This window comes from Scatophagus argus, chromosome 6 (assembly GCF_020382885.2).
Source record: "Scatophagus argus isolate fScaArg1 chromosome 6, fScaArg1.pri, whole genome shotgun sequence".
NCBI classification, from domain to species: domain Eukaryota; kingdom Metazoa; phylum Chordata; class Actinopteri; family Scatophagidae; genus Scatophagus; species Scatophagus argus.
The window spans coordinates 3765575-3789451 of record NC_058498.1 but is presented as its reverse complement, the minus strand read 5'-3'; the positions used below and the strand labels follow the sequence as shown (position 1 = coordinate 3789451).

General features: G+C 40.8%; 1 protein-coding gene across 7 annotated transcripts; it reads right to left on the bottom strand.

Annotated features, from left to right (window-relative positions):
• Positions 1–491: 491 nt before the first annotated feature.
• On the bottom strand, positions 492–10661 carry fxr1 (fragile X mental retardation, autosomal homolog 1). 7 transcript variants are annotated; one of them, XM_046390709.1, is made up of 19 exons: positions 10326–10659; positions 8734–8786; positions 8519–8612; positions 8338–8409; positions 7996–8144; positions 7778–7871; positions 7434–7550; positions 7099–7269; positions 6660–6738; positions 6271–6380; positions 6020–6112; positions 4933–5061; positions 4575–4800; positions 4286–4379; positions 3985–4109; positions 3660–3869; positions 3345–3422; positions 2649–2728; positions 492–2429 (listed from the first exon to the last, which is right to left on the bottom strand). In XM_046390709.1, the coding sequence occupies exons 1-19, from the start codon at positions 10461–10463 to the stop codon at positions 2238–2240; spliced, it is 2304 nt and encodes a 767-aa protein (XP_046246665.1). In that variant the 5' UTR covers positions 10464–10659; the 3' UTR covers positions 492–2237. The 7 variants fall into 7 exon arrangements, with proteins under 7 accessions (XP_046246665.1, XP_046246666.1, XP_046246664.1 ...); XM_046390710.1 differs by having other exon boundaries at positions 6020–6106; positions 10326–10656; XM_046390708.1 differs by having other exon boundaries at positions 6020–6115; positions 10326–10655.
• Between the last annotated feature and the right edge of the window lie 13216 nt (positions 10662–23877).

Below are 23877 nucleotides of genomic sequence, written 5' to 3'. Positions count from 1 at the left end.
TGGCAGTAATTAAATGAGAGATCTAACAATTAAAGAGTGGACAGTAAACAGTGAGGTTGGTATGAGAAAATTGAGCTGGACTGCACCCTTTATCATTTCCTGAGTCCCATAAAGGTCTATTAGACATGCCACTACTGATAGAAACTACTATGAAGAGATACAATCACTTAGCATAAACAGACTGAAAAACATAGTGTCAAACGTGGGTTTTGATGTCATGAAATCTTAAGGATTACAACTTCAATATTTACCAGTAAATGAACATTCGAGAGCCTATTGGTTTTTAGGTTGTTCAATGCAATGATTCTACGGGTAAACTGTAAAATAACCTGTGTCAACGTTATGATGCTCCTTGCATGACATGCTCACCAAAGAATCACTTTAGGGAAACCTGGTCCAAGAAAAAAACAAAAAGCAGCAACAGAACATCCATTTGTTTCACTATTTGTGCAATTTGTGTTACTTTTTGTGAGAAACAAAATAGAGTTGGGTTTTAGATCTACATGGAAGATCAAGTTTATTTAAGAACTACCTGCATACAAAACATATTGCACATCAACCAACCAGAATGATCCTTAAAAAAAAAAGAAAAAGAAAACAACAACAACAAAAAAAAAACATACTGTGGTTGACCCAACAAAAACTCTTGGGATGTCACAACTCGCAGCAGTCCAAACTGTCATTTGTCTTAAAATAAAACCCTAGGTAATGCATGTTTTAGTGTTAAGAAAAAAAAAAGCGCTTGTCTTGTTTTTGTTTTTTTTTTAAATACTGTACATTTTTTAAATAAATAAACCAAATAAATCTCCTTCCTCAGTGGAACAGTCGTGACCAGTTTCCAGCCAGCCAGTCTGTGGAAGAACCATGAAAATGACATCGTTGTCACGTGGGCTTGGTTAACTGCAAACATCTCAACACTGGGGCAGAACTCTGGGTCTTACTCCTCAAATGGGACTTTTGCAATAGTGGGCTTTAAAAAAGGGAATATTAACCTCACAGGTACATCAAACATGCTTTAAGTCTCCTGATTTAATTGGTATTTTGGTAAGAAACGGTACTCTGTATCCCTCCTGTCATATCTGATTCAAATCCCCGATGTTTGGCGGTGAGATATTTCCAGGAAACCCAGCACTGATGGCTACATCTCTGTCCAGCAATAAACAGTAACAGGCCAGTTTCCAGACTTAACGACAATCAATCATTTAAACAGAAAAAGTTTTTGTTTCAGTGCAAAGAAAAACAACTCCTCTATTTTGTTTCATTTCCAGACACGCTGTAATAACATTTCTTCTATGACTGAAGTGGTTGCATATTGAAAAACAAAGCAGCTAACGTCAAACCCCTCAACAAATAACTGGACTTATTTTCCCCACAAGCATTACGAATAAACACACCTGATTTTCAAAAAGATATGCCTCTGAAATCCTTTCAGGGTCTTTCAGTGTTTTGTACCTGCCTACGGTGCTATCAGGGTACATGAAGACCAAGGAGACAATTCGTGTGGCAGGTGATGGTCACCAACTAACACAGAAATAAGTGAAAGGATTTCAGATGGTGTGCAGAGCCAGGCAACAACATGTTGAATCTACTCTCAAGGCACAACAGCTGATCACATGTATGTTAAACATACTTGAGTTTCCTATCTGCACTGTGGTACTGCTTATGCAGACTGTTTACTTTACAAACTACTTCAGATGCACAAAACACCCTGGAAAAAGTTTGTGGAAGCATCCTTCTGGGTCTAAACCCTGCTATTTCTTTTTACCAATAAAAAACAGAACTGCTGCATTCATACCACAGTATGGGTTTGAGTGGAATCCCTGTCTGCATTTTATAAATACTGCATTCAGTCCGACCTCTTTCCAAGCTCTCGATGAAGAGTGGACTGAAAAGTACAGTTAAGTAGGTGTCTGTGAGTGTGTGTGTTTGGCTATCTTTGGCAAGCTCATACAGGAAGAACTATTGTTAAAAAAAAAAAAAACTGTAGTAAAATGAATAGTTGGACAGAACATGTGTAAAGGGGAGGTTAAAGTTCAGACCTCTAAAACTTGCGCAGCGGAAATGGTTTCAAATATTAGTGAAGTATAAAAAAAAAAAAAAAAAAAAAAAAGAACAGTGCTTGTTTTTGTATTTAAATGATTTTTCACCTTTAAGGCTGCTCCAGAGACAGCAAGAGTCAGTCGAGTGCAGCCAAAGAACTGTAAGTATTTGAAACCATTTCCTTTGCTCGGGCCAGACTAAGAGAGTCCGTTAACAACAGGTTGCAGATTAGAGTCTCCCTTGTAGGAGACTTTGGCGGGCCTCTCAGAGGAAGACCTGGGAGCCCTGGCGGCTTTGCTGTCCTCACTGTCGGCAGCACTGTTGTTGGAACCATTGGCAGTTGCAGGAGCAGGCGGCGGGCTGTGCTCAGCGATGGCATCCACCTGACTCTGAACAGAAATGTAGGAAAATTCACCATTAATTAGCCAAGGGAAACATACATTTTTTGTCAAGTAGCATCTGCATTCAGAAGTACACAAAAACCTACTTTAAACCATAAGATTTAGATAGTAATAGTCGAACATCAACAGCAGACAAGAGATTACATAAAGCCTGGGTTAACTGTGGTCTGCTTGCAATTTCGTAACACATGACACCTAAGTACTAACCACATCCATGTTTTTCTTGGTGTCCTTGGTCGTCTGTCTGCTCTGAGATTCAGCCCTGGATATGTAGTCAGCCACAGTCACTGTGCAGACAAGACAACAAACAAAAGAAAAACACTGGTCATGACATTGTCTGCTTTCTTTAAATAACAGAAGCCTAAATGCTGATAGTCTAGTCTGTCTGGACCTTGTCTGGAAGTCTGTATGGAGCTTTTCAACACTTTCAGACTCTCTTATTTTGAAAGTACACACTCACCTATCTGGAGGATGTGTACACTTGACATCCAACATAACATCACATAAAAGAGAGCCAGAGTTCAGGCTCACTGTGGCACCACACAAAAATCAGGAGGACCATTAGTTTAACTGATGGCATGACGACATGAAAACAAACCGAGAGGCCTAGTTGTTAGTGAATAAGTACTGCACCTGTGAAATTATGAAAGAATAAAACAAGATGCACACTTTCCTTTTACACAGCAAACCAGCGTGGACAGTGGAGACCACTCAGTCAAAAAACACTTCAAATCATTTAGCACAAGCCAATGTGGGGAACAACACTCAATTACCACTTAATTAAGGACTTTTAAACAATTTTAACTTCTTGGTTTAGTGGGTTGTTGGTGGCATACAGACAAGCATCAGGCCTTGTGCGCAACCTCTCAGCCAAAGGGGGATGCTGGCACTTGCTATGGTTACCTGGCTGCCTCTCTTCAGGCAAGCGGATGCGGCGACGTCGACTACGGTTACGACGCTGAGGTTTAGCCTCGGGGTCATCTAGGGGTGTCAGGTCATCACAGAGAGGGATTTGGGGCTCATGAGAGACTGTCTTTGAACTGCACTGGCTCCTTTTAAACTTAGAAAGCCATATGATGCACTGCTGCTCTGTTGACTCTAATGAATGTACAACTGACTTCCTTACTATAATAACCTGTGAAAGCAGGTCCGTTTTCATTGATGTATTGCGACAACAATGTCTGAATTTGTGTGTGCATGATGTTGCGACTTCCTTACCTATTCCATTCTCACTCACTGAGGCGTTATCCGACTCGCTCATGCCATCCATGAGTGTGGCGTCCTCGTCTGTTCTGCGTCGTCGAGATCTTCTGCGGCGGTTGGCAGGCAGATTGGACTCACTAGCATCTGTATCGGCTGTCTGGTCTGTCTCTGTGTTTGTCTCCAAGGCTCCATAGGTATGGTTGTCCTCATGGTTCCGAGGCCCTACTGCAGGGTTACGTCAAATTCACAGAAAATAGGTTACCTAGAGTCAAACTACCATATTACAAAGAGAATTTGTTTTTCTGTCCCTCTCTTTATATCCTCGAAGAGATAATTCTACCTGAGCTGTGGTTGTTGTATCCTCCTCTTCCTCCTCTTCCACGCCCTCCAGTCCCTCCCCGGCCTCTGCCCGGTCCGGGTCTCCTGCGACCATCTCTCTGTGGGCGTGTACCTCTCTCCCTCTCCCTTCCAGACAGTCAGTCAGTCAATAAAACCATCAATGAATAAAAAAATCTAACTCTAAATTTTAGAACATGTTGAATGTTATAACAGTAAATTAAATAAATAATGAATGACAGCCGGGATCAAGTCAAATGCTGCGCTGCCCATTGTAATGATAACACAGCTTCCACATGACTCACCTGTCCTGGTCCTCTCCAGCAAGGGACCAGTCACTGAGCTCATCCCGACGCTCTGAATCTGTCTCAGAGGCGTTGGACTGTTCTGAGTTGGTGCCTGAAAAATCAAGCAATAGGACAGAGACAGCCACAGAAAGGTCAGGACAGATGCTGAAATCTTTTAATTCATGCACTGTTTTATTTCTGATTACGTGGCATTCTTATACAGAAAAGATCTAATATCTATATATGTATCCATCTATCTATATATATAGATCTATCTATCTAATATTTGATTTTACAAGGTGCCCACCATATCCAGTGCTGTAGCTGTGGCCTCTGCGCCCACGCCCTCGACCATTGTAGGAGCGAGAGACATGTAAAGAGGAAGAGGAGGCATTGCCACTGCCATCTGTATTATACCCTCCTCCTCTTTCCCCTCTCTCTCCTCTCTCTCTGTCAGCTGGTCGGTGACCCTGGGTGATCTGACGTAACTGTTCATCAATCTGCATCCTCTCCAGGCGAAGCTGCTCAACCTCCTGGTGGGGGAGACACGGTAAGAACAAAGAGAACAAAAATGAGACAAAATTTAAACCTAAGGAACGAGAAAATGTGTGATTGTAATTCTCTTTGTGTGTCTCTGGATACATATGTATCATCATCATACACACATCTACACCACATCCAGTCCTTTTCTTGCTCATTCTGAATCTTGCTAGGCTGCATCCCTGTGTATAATCCACAATCTGCCTCAGCTCTTCCTCTAGCTGCTGGCCCTCTGCAAGAAGCTTCACCATGTCCTACACACACACACACGCACACCATGCAAAACAAACACACACAAAGCACAAACGAAGCACAAGACATGCAAACAGCACAGGAAACACACATACATACATGCAAGGTGCAATGAAACACAAACCACAGAACAGCAAAGTGAACATCTATGAAGACTATTATGTGTTTGAGAAATCTGAATGGCATTTCACAATTAACACTGTGAAAAGAAAATATAAAAAGTAATAATCAGGTTTTTACTGAGGTGGTAATAACCTCACTATCCAACTGTTCAATGTTGAAAACTTCAAGTTAACTAACTGTGACTGATCTCAAACTGAGGCTTTACATATAGTGTTTTAATTTGTCTACAGCCAACAAAAAGTTGCCACCCACAAATTATATATCTCCTGCTCTTCTTCTGAGAAGTTTAGTATTTTATCTCGTAAGTATATAAAATGTTTATGATGTTAGCAAAAGCTTCAGTTCACAAGTTCAGCTTCACTCCACTAGAAAAATGCTACTGTATGGGGAAACCTTAATTTCATTGTATTTATTGCATAGAAAAAGTAACTAAGTATATACAAGTACATTTACACATTTAAGTAAGTAATTTTGCATTTTCTCTATGTGCAAGTGTCCTAAGGTGTTTAAAATTAATAACAAATTATACAAAATCTCATTTGAGTATATGCACAGCACAAAATCAAAGCAGTGGCACTGTTAAGGCTTTAGCAAAGCTCAAGAAGCGCTGGAGACATGCTGGTGGCCAGCTACATGCCAGGTATGAGTTACATATGGAAAGTATTGTGACATGTTTCCATTGTGCCACTACATACTGCCAAGTGATTGAAATACTGGATGTCAAGGAGATTCTGAGGCTTTGAATGAAAACAAAGAATTAAAAAAAAAAATGTAAAAAAAATGTAAAAAAACCCAAAAAAAACAACAACAAACATTCACAAACAAAGGTATTCTTACATTTAGATAAGAGATGTGGTACTCCAGCAAGACCTGGACATTGCCAATGCTCTCCTTAGTACCGACAAAGGTGAATGGGACCATTCCCTGTGTCGACAGAACACAAAAACACAATGTATGTTAGTATGGGACTGAAGTGGAAAGAGAAAATAAGCGTGTTTTGCACAGAGCAAACAAAACTTGTCACTCTTATCAGTGCTATACAAGAGGCCTTATCAGTGGCAGTAAACACTAGGCAGTAGCAGTCTTACTTCCTGTCGTGGCTGCTTGGTGTCATTGTCTCCTTCTATCCTGACCCTCACCACACCGGACTTGTCCACAATCTCCTGGATGACCTTGCCGTTCTTACCAATCACTTTGCCTAAGTACAGAGAGCAGAGAAAAGACGAGAAGGCAGTTAATGACAATGAACAGGTCAAAATGATGATCAACTCAACTGACAGAACTTCATAAGGGAGCATTCACATATATTGTAATGAAAATTAGATGACTTTTTGCAATGTGTGACACAAAACTGTCTACAATGTGGTACCACCATAGCCAACATACACAGCAGAGCATCTCATTTTCAGCTGCACTGTGACTACCCCCCGTGAACGGATTTCCCGGCTCAGGCAGCGAATGTTTTGTCTCTACATACCAACAAGGTTCCTGGGAATCTGAACAGAGTCCTCCACAAACTCCAGGTAGCTCCTGGCCTTCTTCACTGCCTCTGCTGACTGAAATACAACACAGGATTACTTAATATTTATCTTATTATTGTTACATGTCCAACAAACATGCACAGACACCAGTAAATATCTGTATGTTCCACATACAGTTACCACAGCCGGCTTCTGAATACAGTCACTTAATCATATTAAGACGGTGGTCAAATTCACTTAAAATAATAACACACACAGGGTGATGATAATGCAATATGCACATGTATACAGTCAGACTTGTTTTTCTGTAAATATAAATCAGATAGATCAAATATGTCCACAATGTTTCCTCAGCATTTGTTGCTGTTAAGGCTCATGTTCATTCAATCCTTTCCCCATTTTCTGAAACACTCACACCTCCACACAACATCTTACCTCTCCATAAATCCTGAAAGTGCCAGTCTCTTCATCCAGCTCAATGGCAGTGACGCCGGCAACTTTCCGTGCTTGCTGGATGTTGCTGCCGTGACTGCCGATGGCCAGGCCCATCAGATCTGGTCTCACCACAAACTCCTCCTGAAAGGATGAAACCAGCTGCCTGGAGCTCTGCATAAACACAAGTTTGATTTGTTATTGAGCCATCTTTACAAAAAAAAAGAAAAAAAACAACAACAACAACAAAACACCCTCCAAAGTTACAAAACTGCCTGAGTAACCTCCCGGTCACCACTTTATCTACACTATGGTGTTCGTTCTTGTTACCAACTGACCTCCAGATGTTTTGTAGCCTCATGGTTGCGTGACATTAGCAGCAGCTTGGTCCTGATGCTGCGCAGGTGCATGTCACTCAGCAAAGACACGCGCTTCACTGTCGTCTCATTGGTGGACTACACCCACACAAACAAACACACACACACACACACACACAAAAGAAAGAATTAAAATGTGTTTAGCTGCTCCCTTGTCAATGGCTAGGAAAAAGAAAAACCTGAGTCATGCACTGCACAAACATACTGACCAGGGCAAAGCTGCCACATATACTGTTTAGTGGTGCAGAAGTTATCATTGGTATTCAAATGTCACTAAAGGATAGGAGGATAGGAAAGCCAAATACCACGATCACTAGTTGGCTGGTCTCAGGGCAGTATGAAATGCGACAGGCTCCCACGGCTTTCTTGAAGTCCTTATGGACATTCTCATTCTGGCACCTGTAAAATGAGAAAAGCTACAATAAACTACTACTAAACTAAATCTACTGTGTGTATGCATGCTGTCATAGTTAAGAGTGTTTGTCCTTCTCCAACATTTTTTGTGTAAATGTGCTATACACACGCTTCTTGTAGATCCTGAGGAACGGGGACAGTGCACTTGTGAAAGGAGTTCTTCGTGATGGCCTTGTTAGGGTTGACTGGACGCAGACGCTCAAAGGTCACTATCTCATTGTAAGTGGCGTCGCAGGCTGCATACTCTATCACATAGAACTGAAACAACAACAACAACACAGATCTAATGTGTTGATATGATATCAGTATTTTAGCCACATTAGCGTTCTTCACTCAAGGTTTTGACGGTCGCCAGGTATTATAGACAGATTACAGACAAGAATTTCATACTTTTAGGATCCATTTTCATGTAAGTACAGAGAATATTTTACAGAAACTGGACAACACTCACATCTCCCTTCATCATGCGGACTTTAGCCAGCCACCAACCACAAGGCTCCTGATCATTGGCTCTCGACAAGATCTGATGGGAGATAAAGACACAGTGACACAGTGAGGCACAGACAGAAAAGGATGAAGAAGGAAACGAGGAAGGCAAAACAATTGTCTGTATGTCTGTATGTCCGCCTTACCTCCACGTCCTCACCCTCTCCAATGTCCTTCTTGCTGTCAGCGGGTGGTGGCATCCTGACATCGCTGAAGGGCACCTGGCGTTCTGGCTGCCAACTGAAAAAAAGATGGCAGTTTCTTACATTATTGAAACACAGCAGTCCTATATTTGTCTTAAATTTTTAAACTTGGCTTCCTTTACAAAAGCAGCTGAAATACAGGAGAAAGAAAGACTCACTTGTTCTCAAAGGCAATGGTGAGAGAGTCATCGTGGATATCTTTGACAACGCCCTGTGGGACAGACGGAAACAGACGGGTAAGCACATAAGAACATGACAGCTGGCTGAAATGACATCCCACCTATTCAAGTTACACAGACTGTGCAGGACAGAACGGAAAGAGTTGATTTTGATTATTCAAACAAGTTCTCTGTGTTGTGAAGAATATAAAAATATTAACAGGCACAGATGACAGCAACACGGCTTTAGTATACAACCCTGACTCCAAAAAAAGGTTACTGTCACCGTGTAAAATATAAATACAAAGCGAATGTGATCATTTGCCAATAATCTGTGTTTACCAAACCCTGCCAATAGTTTTGCAAAGTGTTCCTGAACCAATGCATAAATACATACAATCAAGAGTTTCACAAAGAGGTGAACCTCACCCCATTCTTGCTTGTGAACAGCTGAGCCTTTTGATGATGCTCCTTTCATACCCAATCATGAAACTAAACAGAATATCTTTGGGCTTTAAACTAACTTGGTCAGACAAAACATACAATTTAGTTAAACACAATTAAAAGGGGGGGGGGCACATCCTCTGTATTCGGGGGCTTAAAAATGTATAATTTCAGCCATCTTTAGCAGATGTGAGGTGTGAGTTCAATTTTAATGGAAGGGAATCACTAAGCCATATAACTCGGGAGTACAAGAGCCCACCTGGGCAGCTGACAAGCAAGGAAGTGGACAAAGTGAGTTATGACAATACAGGGAGGTGAACCAGAGGAAAGAAAGCAACCCGTGTGGCAAAAAGGATGAGAGAAAGAGAGAGGCAACACACAGAAGAGACGGGAGGAAAGGAGACGGGACTGTTAAAGACAGCAAGTCTACAAATAGCTTTCAAATATACGGTATCAGTGACGCGCTCCTGACATGCCAGCTGGTGAGGATTGACAAGAACAGCTGGCTCACGCAGACACATACAAAAAATAGCTTTGGCATGATGAAGTATCAAAAAATACCACAGCCGTTGAGCTGGTGCAGTTCAGCGAGAGCTGAAAACCACTGTCATAACTACACTCATCTACAAAATATAACACAGTTTACGATATGATCAAATTCAGTGGGCTTTCTAACAGGTCTAGTAACAGTTACACGACTCCACTAACCGAATAAATGATACTGAGTCGGCTGCACACACACAAACACAACCGTCTAATCACAATCTACTTTAGCCATATCTTTTGACGTCAACACTTAGGCAACTAGCAAGTTAGCTAACTTTTAGCTCGGGGAAACTGAAACCGAACGTCAAGTAAAACGAATAATAGCCTTTATCGGCAATATGCTCCAATTCTCGCAGATGGGATCGTGTTTCCCCAGTGTAAGTACAAAGAAAGGTCGCTAAAAAGTGACAGTTGGAGAGGACTTGTGAGCGATGCTAGCTTAGCCAGCTAATTTTGGGCAGCTAGTACAAGCTAACAGCAAGCAGTTAGTGGGTTCTGAGCAAGCCAGGAACGGCTGCTGTGGTCCGTTAGGGTTCAGTTAAAATACTGTATCGTGTAGACGGTTTTCGGGTTTATTGTTGAATTGATATGCCGGTATTTACCTTGTAATAAGCCCCGTTGGAGCCACGGACCTCCACCGCCAGTTCTTCCATATTGGACACGCAAAGGATGTTGGGACGACAGGTGCTCCTTAAAGCATCAGGAGCTAAAGTTTGAGGACTGGGAGGTAACTGCTTCATGGTCGTGGTAGCTATGGTTACTGCTCACTGCTTACCTCGATACAAACACTACTCAAACATTACTGAAAAAGCTTCGCTGAGTTTCCTTACACGGATAATTCAGCAAACCAGGGCTTCATCTGACCTCTTCCTGTCTTAGCCTGTATAGCATTTTAAGAGACTAATGACTTCCATAAATAATCATAGTCATCAGTTCACAGTCTGCTAGTATCACAATCTAGTAGTAATAGGAAGTACCGAGGTACATTTACTCAAGTAGCCTGCACTACATGTATAGTTTCGTAGCACTTGTACTTAACTGAGTAGGCCTTTTTCCATTTTTATACTTCAGTTTCGCTACACCGCAGAAGCAAATATTGTACTTTTTGCTCAGTTACATTTAATCCATCTAATAACTTTAATTACATAACTATAATGGACAAATAAATGATGATTTGCCTATTATTATACATTAGGCTTAGTTTGAGATAAGACTTAAGTACTTACAGTACATAAGTAAAATATCTCAGTACTTCGTCTGCCACTGGTAACTAAAAACATTTACTCAGTTACTGTACCTTATTATTTACCCCAAATGAACATTTTTATACCAGAGACACTCAGTAGAGTACATCACAAAAGAAATAGTAGAATGTATACAAAATAATATATACACAATTTCTTGGCTGTTTATTTACAGTTACCTACAGTTTATACATCATCTGCATATATATATATATATATATATATATATATATATATATATATATATATATATATATATATATATATATATGTATATATGTATAGTCCATACATAAGTAGTAGGCTAAAATTAGTTAGTAAAATTAGTGATTAGCAGTTAGAAAGCGGTTGTACAGACTGGCAGCCACTGAGAGGAAGGATCTCCGGTGGAAATGTGGTGCACCTCTGTGGTATCAGTGTGGTAGTGCTTCAAATGTCTTGACAAATGGAGTACTTTTTTACTACATATTACAGTAGTAGTGGTAGTAGTGCTAATTTTCTTGAATAGAAGAAATACTTGTTTTACCACTGGCTGTAGCAGTCAGTTAACAACAGTCATATTTTTATAGCCAAATTAGGGGATTATATCTGCTTTGACCAGCTTTGTTTTACAGTGTTGATCAGGTCCAGTAAATCCCTGCGTTGTAAATAAGATTCAGTTCAAAGTGGTTCTGTCCGGATGGGTGTGAAACATATGTCAATAATATGAGAGGTTTTGAAGCTAAAGAACAACCTTCATCACAACACTAAGTTGTACTTTTTTATTTCTCCAGTACAGTTTTTAATGAACGGGTGCATTAAAACAAACAAATTGACTTAGTTCACATTTTATTTAACATTTCACACATTTTACCTACCACGTCAAAGTCAAATGTGCCAAAATATCAAGACCAAGACCAAAAGCACTTCACTGAAATTATGTCCAGCTGATGGCGTGTGGTTCTGCCATCAATCTGTCACTCAGTCATCAGTGAAGCTCATGAATAGTTGGAGGTAGGTGTTTGTTTAGCCACTTGTATTGTTCACTTAAATTCATAAATTCCCCAACAGGGCTGCTTTAGGATAAACACAGATTTAGTGTAGAAGTCAGTCAAACAGAAAGCACGAGCTGGTTCATCTTTTAGAAACGACCACTGTGACACCTAGTGGCCAACAGTTAACCTCCAGGGGACTGTTGCTCCAGTACATCAGATATTTATCCTGATTTAGCACCACCATGAGACTGCACCAGAGGCACACTACAAAGCTGTTCTGTTAAAATGAATGAACCAGGGATATTTTCAAAGGTCGACAAAAAGAATCTCCCACACGCCAAAATTTTAAACAAATGACTGGAAGCAGCTATCACTCTGAGATGGGACAGATATAAAGCAGAACAATAACTAAATCTATTATCCTAAAGTAATTTGTGCGTGCTTGTGCTGTAAAAGGTTTCAGCAGTAAATTTCTTTGTTTTCAATCAATTAAAAATGTACTTATTCTGCATCTAGTCAAACTCTCTCAGTGACTCGTGTAGGGAAAAACTGACTCGGCCTGTCAGCACATTCAACAGGTATGACAGCAGACAGTGAGTGTTGTTTTGTCTTGTTCGTTTTCTGTTAACACGAGGATAAGAATTATTTCTTGTAAAGGAGACACATGATGCGTTATCATTAACAACATCACAGTCAGACATTTACAAAAGAGTATCTGTTATAATACTTAGACATTTCTTTATTCCACAACAACCCCTCGAGGAGGTTAATGGGCATACAGTAGCTATACATGTAGGGAAACAAACGGAAATAAATTAAGTGAACTTTGACACTAGTAGTCAAGTAACTTCCAAGTATCTTCTCTGTGATGTTGATTGCCAGGAACCTAAAGCTGTTCACCTGGTCCATCTCACCTCCACTGATGTTGAACAGGGGTGTGTGTCATTGTGTCTTTGCATACTTTTGCCCAAAATCAACAATTAGCTCCTTGGTTTTGTTGATGTCAAGCAGTAGGTTGTTATCTGCTCACCACTTGATTTCCTCTCAATATGAACTCTCATTATTGTTCATAATCCAGTCGGGGATGGCAGTGTCGTCCACAAACACCACAGCAGTGTTCCCTCCATGTCTGGGATTGCAGTGGGGAATGAACACGAGGGGGCTGAGCACACAACCCAGGGGGGCTCCAGCGTTCAGCACTACAGGCATAACCGTCAATCTGAACTGTCTGGATGTAGTATGAGTGACACATCAAGCCAAACTCAATTCTGAATATATATCAAATATACTGTGATTAGCCAAATATTAAAGGAAACAATTTCTTTTCTAAAGACCTACCTTTTTTTATTTGGCTTTCAGTTGAACTTCAATTATTTGTCTATTCATTCATGCGTTTTATTTATGATAGTGTTTCCTCAGTTCCTATTTTTGACTGCTTGTGTTACATCCTGCTTGCATGAAAAGTGCTGTAAACTGTCTGACTGATTGAGATACAAAAGCTGATGAAGTTTAAGGTGTCGTCACTTTAGGAAGAGTCACTCTGATTTCCGTATGGTCATAAAAATCGAAATTATCAATTACAACAAAATGCCGGTTGAGATGTGCGCAATGAGTGAGCAAATACAATACAATTAAAGAGATAAAAATAAAGACGTGCAGATGAGCAAATATACACACTCAGGTAAATATTCAAAAGCAACCTTGAAGTATCCACTATTTATTATCACACATACTGCAATATGAATGTTATACCAAAAGCATGTGACAAAACCACTTTGTCGAAGTGATACAGTACAGCATTTAATCATGTAGATTTAGATGAGATATATCGTGATTTATGCCTGAAAGGAAACTGATGTAAGAGGCTTCATTGTCTGTGCATTAGATGATTTATACACAGCACAATGAAATGAATATGAATTTTTGCACAACAAAAAATAAACAGCATATATGTTTAAAGGTATCTTCTGATGTACTGTGACTACGTGAGGAGGCAGAGATGAAGACAGCGTGTTCGTGTAGTGTTTGCAGTGTGTGTAACAGAGTGTGTATGTGCAGCTCTGTGGTGAAAATATTCTGCTTGGTCTGAAGACATTACCACAGACCCTCACAGTCTGCCTGATAGTCTGTTCTCACGTTCTGATTTAAACCAGTTTACCAATTCCATTATGCTAAGCCCGAACACTGGTTGGGAAATGATGAACGATTATGTGAAACACATAATCTCCCTGCTGCACCATCACTGCAATATGACAGCCAAATTTCATTCATCCTATCCAATTTCTTCCTTATTTAAGGAAAGAAAATTACTGGTCCCAGTAATCAGATATGTAGCGAGGCTGTGTGCAAGAGTTAAGCCCACTCCCATTAGGCTTTCTGCTGTGCTTCTGCTGTAGTCAAATACATGCGCACACACACACACACACACACACACACTCGCACAGAGGGAGACAGATACACATGTTCCACATGTCTGACCCTCCTCAGTTCTCACATCCCCTTTCACCCGTTTCAAGGACTATTATTTGGCCTCGATATATTCTCTACAACATCATCCGTTAGCGATGCCAGTTTGAAACACAGTGTCCCTTAAGTGGTTTAGAGAGCTGCAGATGGGCAGTTCTCCCACACACACACTTCAAACTCTCTCCTCCTCTTCTGAAAAAGGTCTGTACAAATGTTCTTTTTCCAAACAACAACAACATAATGTTTTTAAATTAGGCTAAATTAGATAAGAATGCAATCTTGTCATTCTGGCTGTGATTATCCTCTGACAAAAATCAAACGTAATGACGAGACATTATTTGGCTCCGATATTCATTCCCCTTTTCTCTCTTTCTATTACTGTGTAGTAAAATCACCAGCGAGCCGCTATATTAAAGACCATGTAATTTATTGCTAATACACTCTGGACATCCTAGGCTGTTAGAAAGCTTCAGTGTCACAGACAGAGAGAAGTGTATTGAGCCTATGACTGTTTGTTCTCCTCCACACATGTCCAATTTCTCTCTCCAATCGGGAATGCATTATAGGTGTAATTGAAAATTAGTAGTACATCTTTTCTTTTTTCTTTTTTTTTTGAGGGGGGTAATTTATCAGGCTTCATTGTTCCTGTGTGACACCTCCAGGGCCTGTGTCTAACAAGGAGCCTGGAGCACCGAGAGGCTTTCTGCTTGCCCAGGCCCCGCAGTGCTTTCTCTGCTTTGTCACTAATTGTGGCCTCCTCTCCACTGAATTGTGATTCGGGTAAAAGAGCTTGTTGGCTCGATGCAATGAAGCTGCCGGTGACGCTCTCACCATTATCAAAGATACTCTTGATCTTTTCAAAAGCAGGAAATAGATTTTTTTTTTTTTCCGAGCCCCTGTTCAATCACACAGGGGGCTGGCGGGGGAAAAAAGTAATTTGCAATGCGTCCATTAGTTCTTCATTAAAGCAAGATTAAATTGCACCTCAAATCACATCTGCCTTTTCTAGAGTAAAGGGTGACAGTTTTAGGGCCAAAACTAATTACTAGTGCCAATGAATGAGAGAGGAAAACAGGGCTGTTTTTACATGAGATAGTGCGGCCTGTCATTATATTCAGACTAATTCCACTCTGCCTGCTCTCTTAATGAGACCAGAACGTCCTCACATCTCTCCCTTTCTCTCTCTCCATGTATCTGTATCTGCCTGAGCTCCAAATGTATAATTTTGATAGCACTTGGAGTTTGCATTAATTAATTTTTCTGCGAGACCTGCTACAAGTGCCAAATCTGTGATGTTCTGAATTATCTTTCAGAGAGAATGAAAAGACAGGCAGACAGACAGGCAGACAAAGACAGACAGTTGCTGAAACAGTGAAGGAGGAGAATAAAACTGAGACAAACTAACTTTAACTCTGCTCTGCTTTAACTCAGTTCTTGTTTGTCTTCTTCTGTGCTTCTTCTTTTCCAGCTGTCATGTCAGAAACAACATATTTATTCTGTGGTGTATTGAATTAAAAAACATACTTTGTGGCAGACACAGACAAGTAAACAGATGCATTTAAGAACACTCACGATCATCGTTTTGCTTTGTTTGATGGATGTAGGATTTGCTGTAGTGCAAAGTCTGAACCATGTTACACTCATGTTATACCAATATCCAGGAATTTTTATGGATGATTTTATTTGATATGCTATATGAGTTAGTGAAGGCCAAATCAGGAATACAGCATTCTGTGTTTTGTACACTGAGCAGAGCTGAAACAATGCAAAAAATGGCAAATATTTTCTAGTTTCATCTTTTTGAATGTAAGCAGTTGCTAATGGAATATTGTTTAGTTTTCGACAGTTGAACTGTCCAAACAATTTGGACAATTGGAGACATCACCCCGGAGCCACAGAAAACTTTGGGCATTTTCGTCAAATCATGTGCATTATGCAGTCCTTTAAGGTTCAGCCACCATCTAAGAGTCATTCATGTCAGTGTTTCAGTTATGGTGCTCTGGACTCTCGATTGATCTGGATGATGGAAACTGAAAGCAGTCCTGCTGTCGTTATGCAGTTAGCACCCAAAGTACCACTGATGACTTGCTGGACTAGACAATAAGCGTCAAGGTCAAATTCATGTATAGTCAATCCAAAGCTACAACATCTGTGCATTTTGCAAGAGCTGACTCACCCTCTTTACAAGTACTGAAAACTCTTACGAATCTTCAACTCCATGACAATCTGAAACTTTGCGCCATGTCAAAAAAGCTGCTTCATTTTAATGTGCTGTTGGCCCGTCAGATGCTACGAAGAAAACTAACTTTGCAGTTTTCATTGGCAAACTACCCTGTTTTCTTAACCTGCCGGGGTGCACATGGCACAGCACCCCCAGCTCCTTTCTTCCTCGCCTCTCCGCTCTGCTCGGATCGACAGCCGCTCCTCTCCTGCACTCGAGGTTGAGGGTGGTTAGATTAGCCTAAGAGCTGAGAGCGGCCAAGTCTCACAAACAGGATTTAGCATGTTGTCTCACAGTGGCAGCCCTGCCTGGGATCGCATGGTACTGATGAGCCCTGGGGCATAACATGCTTATGGCAGATACACTGCGATTTACAAAGACAGGAGAAGTGCAGAGTACACCAACTTAACATGTGTGCATTTGTTAACAGTGCACAAAGTTGAGATGTTGGCATCTTTAAATGAGTCAACAATGTTGTGAGGCTTTACCTCTGCGCTGTGTATAAATCTCTTAATGCACATTACAGGCTTTTCAGAGTTGCCAGCTGATTAGCCCTCTCAAGACGATTTTTGCCATCCTTAAAATATTTTTTTTTTTTACGTACAGTGCATTTTTCTCCTCGCAAGGTACCAAACCTCCTTTCCTTGCAAAAAAATATATATGCACTAGCACTAATTTTTTAAGCAGAGGAATCACCCCACTGGTTTCTGCTGAAGTGAGATTTGGCTGCAGAGACTGCGGTGGTTCCAGAAATTCAAACCTCATACCATTCCAGGCTGGGCTTATCCTAAGCTTGTTAGTATGTGTGATGCCGGGACCGATAGGGACCTCTACATTACCATAACGCTGCTGAATTAACTATGATCTTCCACTGCACCAGGAGAAAAACTGCCCCACAGAAGTTTTGCAATATGCTGTGCAGGATATTATGATAACATGCTATAATAAATGTTTATAATCTACTTAGTGGAGGACCAGGGTTCAAATATGTTTCTATATTAGGCTTATTAACACTCCCACAGATTTCCTGTGCCACCATCCGAATGAGCGAATCAAATATGCACACTTAACCAGATATGGGAAAATAAAAGGTCTCAGAGTGATGATTAATTACAGTGGAGGGTGCACAGTGATATATCAAACAACAGACAGAAATGCTGCACTTAAAACGTGGTCAATGTTGCATCAAGCAAAACCACTGAGGACACTGTCATCCGCATCGCCTCTGATGCTTTGGGGACTTCATACATGATCACTTGTTTTAAAGCTCTTATTAGAGTCAATATTTTTGCCGTTGGCTGGTTGAGGTGAAACAAAATAATTAAATAATAAATGTGTTTCTAGTCTTTCTGCAGCACCAGTATATTCTGACACTGTGGGAAGGGTTGTAAAAGAGCATGTAGGGTGAATAAATAGAACCAAAAATATAATTCAACAATTAAATTCACAAATAAAATGTGAAGAAAATTGCACAAATATTTTAACCAGCTCGTCAAAAACTTTTATAGAAGGATGTGGGATTGTGACAGGTGACTCGTTATTTCTAAAATCATGGCTACAGTCCCGATCAAACAGGAAACTAACAAAGAATCACCGCCTTTTCGTTTCCTTAGAGAGAGCAGGTTCTCTTCCACGGAGTCTGCCATATTCCACTGCTACAGTAGCTTTAGTCTAGCTTTAGTCTGCAACCACAACACTAGATGCCACTAAAGCACATTAAAACAGTGTTCAGCTGTGAGCTCATTGGTCGATCACTTTCCGGGTTACAGCAATTGTCTGACATGTTGGCACTCTAGAGATGCTGGCAGATGGACTTCTTTAGGAGAGGTTAAGCTAGGTGTTTCCCTTACACCTAGCTTAACTTAGCTTTAAGGCTAAGTTAAGCAAAGCTAACTGGTTGCTGGTGGTAGCTTCAAATTTACCAAATAACTGCATTTCCCCAAATGTCAAACAGTAGTTTCTAAGAGTTAAACAATGGCAGGTTCTTTTTGCACATTTTTGATATGCAGTTCAAATTACATGGTAAAAGAGTCTTACTTGACTGCAGTTCTAAATTAATAATCAGTCATTTCAGCAGCTGAGAGTCCTGCTCTGACCTGCTGTTAATCTGACTGCTTGGTAAATGTTTCTGTAGAAACACCATAAGGCCTGTGCACATTCAAGGCGCATTAGACGATACACTCCTAACGTATCCTTATTATACTGCTCGTCTTATTTTGATAAACAGTAATTTGGTGTCATGGAGGACAGTGCGCTGTGAATGGGACTTGTCTGTCTATCTGCCTCTCTGCCATTCACACCATTTGTCTGTTGGGTTAAGACTCCCCTCTCTCCCTCTCTTTTTCTCTGTGTTGACACATATACATATCACACACCAGGATTAGCATGACGGTGACTGTAACAAACCTCTCTTTTGGAAAAAAAAAGAGAGAGGGAGAAAGAAAGGGGGGAAAAAGCACCCTATTCTATAGTGGAGGTGCCCAGCCAGAAAATAGCATACTTAGACAACAATGGCGTGGTAAGTACCTTAGCAAGGATCAGCGCTGGCAGAGTGAAACACATTACAAAACAATGGCTGACTGCCTGCCTGCTTGGCTGCTTGGATGGCTGTCAGGAGCTGTGGGGCTGCCATGAGCTGCCATGCTGTTATTTGTCAGGAAAGAGAAAAGGAGACAGAGACACACATCATCATCTCGCTCCTCATCGCCCGTAACGGCGAGTCTAATCCCGCCTGCAGACGGATCTCCCATGATCCCCCTCTGCAAAATGTGGCGTGTGATGTTGTTCCACTACATGACAACAACATGGACGTGGCTGCAGAGATGACAGGACGGGATACAAATGTGTCAGTTAGATGTGGTCTGGTCTTCGCGCTTTAGGCTTAAAACAGTGCATGACGGCTAACAGACGGACACAAGTTGACACAATAGTCACGAGGTCAAGGAAAACAGATGATACGTAGTAGAGCTACAGCGATTAGTCACTTAAGAAGCAAAAATGTCAAACCTAATTCAGGTTTCAGTTTGTCAAAAGTGAACATTTAATGTTTTTCTTTCTTTAATATCACTATAAGCTGAATGTCTTTGGGCCATTGCTCAAACAAAACAAGGCATCAGTGGACGCCACAGTGGACTCTGCTGGAAACCGCTGTCTCGTTTTTACAGCTCAAACAATTAATCATGTGAATATATTCATTGGTTGCAGCCTGAATACATATATAACATAAGAGTAAAACATTTATAAGAATTAGAGCAACACTCAGGCTAATAACAAATAATTTTAGTGGGTTTTGAGGAAACAGCTCCAATCATGCTGTAACACAAAAAACGATTAACAATCCAAAGCAAATTAAAAAGCACAATCCCAATTTTAAAAAATGACAAATAATCCTGCATCTGAATTATGCTGAAATAACACAGAGATTATCCAGCAATTATTAACCTCCATATCATGCGTTCAAAATTACACATTTACATTCCAATATTTTGATAGGATCTAAATCAGGAAGTCAAATATATTGCAGTTTTATTATTGGGCCAATAATGAGTAGAGATTGTTTAATGCAAGTTAAAAGAGGAAAGGGGCTTCTGTGAGTAGAGAGGAGGTGGGGGAGAGGGGCGTTACTAATGATATAAGAGCAAATGTTGGAGCATCTCCTGGAAATCTGGCAGAAATCCTAATGTCGCTCCTGTCCCCCTTTTAATGCAAACCAAATGAGCCGGCACTGTAATAAGAAGCTTCCCAGAATTAGTTTCCGTTTGCAGAAAATTGCGAGAAAAAAAACCCTGGTACTTTTATCTATGAATTTCACTCCAGCATAAGCGGAAAAAAAACGGGGGGAAGAAAAAAAAGGCAGACCCTCCTCCGACATTATTTGGATGACGTTCCATCAGTGACAGCAGCAAGAAATAACATTGTGCAAATTCTATGCATGTTAATGATAAATAGGAATCCACCTGCTCACAGATAAAATGAGTTTAATTTCCCCCCACCCACGCCCATGTGCCTGCCTGGCCTTTTAGAAATTACTTATGCACAGCTATTATTAAAATAGGGCCAGAGCAAATGAGAAAGAAGCGCTATCTCTGGAGAGAGTGGCTGGGTTTAGACTGCTGCTGCTGCTGCTGCTGCTCCTGCTGCTGCTGCCAGGACCCTCCGCTTCACACAGTCAGCGTTTCTTCACACACACACACACATACACACACACGCGGACGCATGTGCACATATGCAACCTCACACACACACCTCACCTCCTCTCAGCTCTTGTGGCAGCTCTGACCCTGTGTTTACTAAATTAACCCAAATCCTTTTTCAGAGGGAAGTTTTTTGAAGTGTAATGGAATTTGCAAGCTTTGTGAGAACATCTATTTGTACGTGTGTCTATCGCCGTGTATGCGTATGCTAATATGCACTTGTGTACCAATGGGAGTACACATGTGTGTGTGTGCTCCTGCATACATTTGTATACTTGGGCGTGCGTGCTTGTTTTGTATCCAAGTGTAATTTTGTCGTTGGAAGGAAATTTGCTTCTGGTGTACAATGTGCTTGTCCCTGCATCTTCAGAGTAGCTGAGGAGGTAACAATTGAATGCTGAAGGCTTGGAAAATATCAGTCATAAGTGGTGACTAGAATATTTATCTATGCATGGGCAAAAATGGAGGGGAAAAAGCAAAATTGGGAAAGGAGGGGAGAGAACGTAGGCCGGATGTAAAAAGAGTAAAGGGATAAAAAAAGAGGTCAGAGCAGGAGTGTTTTTGTACACAGGGTGCTGTATATTCTCTGCCACCTCTGCTCCATTAGCAAATCAACAGATTCCTCTCATCTCTCATGTTGGCCTTGAACACTTCCAGAACATTCATCCTTTTTTATCACACAGGCTGAAGGATGTTCTGATGGATGGCTGTATAGTCTCTCTCCGAGCTGCACTCCTGCCTCCTCATTGCTCTGATTCAATAATGACTGGAGGAGAAAAAAAAACAAAAAAACATCCAAACTGGAACTCATTATGTGCAAAAATAAATAAATAAAAATCCAAATTTGAACAGAATTGAACACTCGAAGGTGACATCCTGACATTGTCTGAAATTAAAAACTGCCTGGCTAAGAGAGCGCTCACCTGCTGACAAAAGCGCTGTCAAAACTGCAGTGCAAAAACAATGTTTTAAGCTTTGCGCATTTTATACTAAAGAACAGTCAGTACAGTACACGCATGGCAAAGAATGCCGAGCACCGAATGCCTCTTCAGAAATGAAATAAAAGAAATAAAAGACACATTACGCCATTAGGCTGTGAGGAATAACTCGGAGGACACGCGGAACAATGATGTTTGCATTTTTGTCTCGCGGCGTCCTGCTGTGTGTGTGCTTTCTAATGACTGCTCACTGGGAGGAAAAGGACTCCGTGGGGGATGTTAAGACTCTAATAAATAAGGGTTCACTCTCCACTTCGTGCACTCTCAGGGCAGCAATTATGTCAAAACAGTGTTTATAGTCGAAACAGTAAAGAAGATTTCTGTCCTGTGAAAATGGGCCCTCCTGTGCTTGACAGGTTTTCTTTACGCTCGAAGGCTGAAGTTGAAATTACTATGCGGCTTTGTGATGATGTCACCACATGACGTTTCTAAATGATATACTATAGTTTACAAATACTATGGTTATTATTATTACAGAGTGTGAGGAGTGAACAAAAAACGCTTAAGACATACTATTGTGTTGACACGCTTCACCAGTTGATGCCTGCAGAGCATAGTAGAGGGAATAATGTTTGTGTAAAAATATGCCTTCTGTATATGTACACTGGTATGCTGGGGTCACTATTTCACTCTGTAGCAACCTACAGCAGATTTAATGATCACAAATCATTCTAAAAACCACATCTGTCCTTATTATAAACCGGTGATGGTTGAAATCAAACGAGTTTGTGTAATTACGAGGCCACAGACAGGATTTTAGAAATACTGAGGCCAAGAGCCCAATTGAGAGAGCACCCACAACCCCCCCTGCGAAATTTCATTTTGCATTTTTTAAAATTCATTCACAACATCTATTCTGCAAATGCTGTTTTATAGCCTTGCCCACAATGCCAGGGGCACTAACTTAGTGGAGAAATATAAAATCTCTTTATTTTAATTTTGCCTAAAACAGTCAAATTTAAGTCTACAAACCCCTCTTAAAGATTAAAATCCCTGAATACTGAGGACCTCTCAGACAGTTTCTCCTGAAAGCCTCACAAATGGCCACGTTCAAACACGTGGCCATACAGAATAAAGTACAGATTGGATTATAAGGCACTTCAAATGTACTCGCTTCACTTCACTGTAGAGGCGTATGGAACCGTGTACTCAGTTAACATTAATCCATTGTGTACATTGTGGTAGAGAAATAAGAAGAATTCCAAATGGAGGTCGACTCAAATGAATGCACCAACAGGCTGTTCAATGTCACTGGCATTAAAAGTGAATGAGTGTGAACTTTTGGTACTTTGATTTCAGTAAAGGATCTGAACACGTCTTCCATCACTGCTGTTGTATAAATGGTGCTATAGAAAAAGATTTTGGCTTGATTTGTTGATTATCGGCCCAGACTGCCCCTCCCCCAAGACAGCCGCAGGGTTCAACAAATCTATTAGAAATAAGGACCATGACAAGAAGTGAAGGCAGGGAATGCTTCTTGTTTCGGTTAATAGTTCGGTGCTGTGCTTAGCGATGAATCAAATCAAACTATCTGGCATACACCATAGTGCATATACAGTCTGACTTTTCCAACAAGACTTTATTGGACAAAACACATCTGGACTATAGTCATGATGTTTCCGTGAAATACTTTGAGGCCTACTATTACGACTGTTGTTGTGTTTCATTTGGTCCTTTTAAGCTCCTTATCTTCTCCTAGTCTGATATAAACACAGACATGCTAATTAATGTGCGGTGTCTGAGGGGCCCTTGGTGGTCAGGGGCCCATAGGAGACTGGCTCACTCTGTCTGATTGGAAATCAGCTCCTGTTACCATAATGTAGAAGTGTTCTACACGACTCTACTTACAAGACTGAGGTACTCGTGCACACAAAGCACACAAAGAGTTTCATAAATCTGTTGTTACAAATCAAACTACCCTTCAGTACGCACAGGAACACCTGAGTCGATTACTGCAGTGACAGAAAGTTAACTATTTTACAGTTTAAGCCATTTTCTATGAAGAAATGTCATGTCATGTTTCCCACTGCCCAAATGTGATGTGAGCTTCTTTCTCAG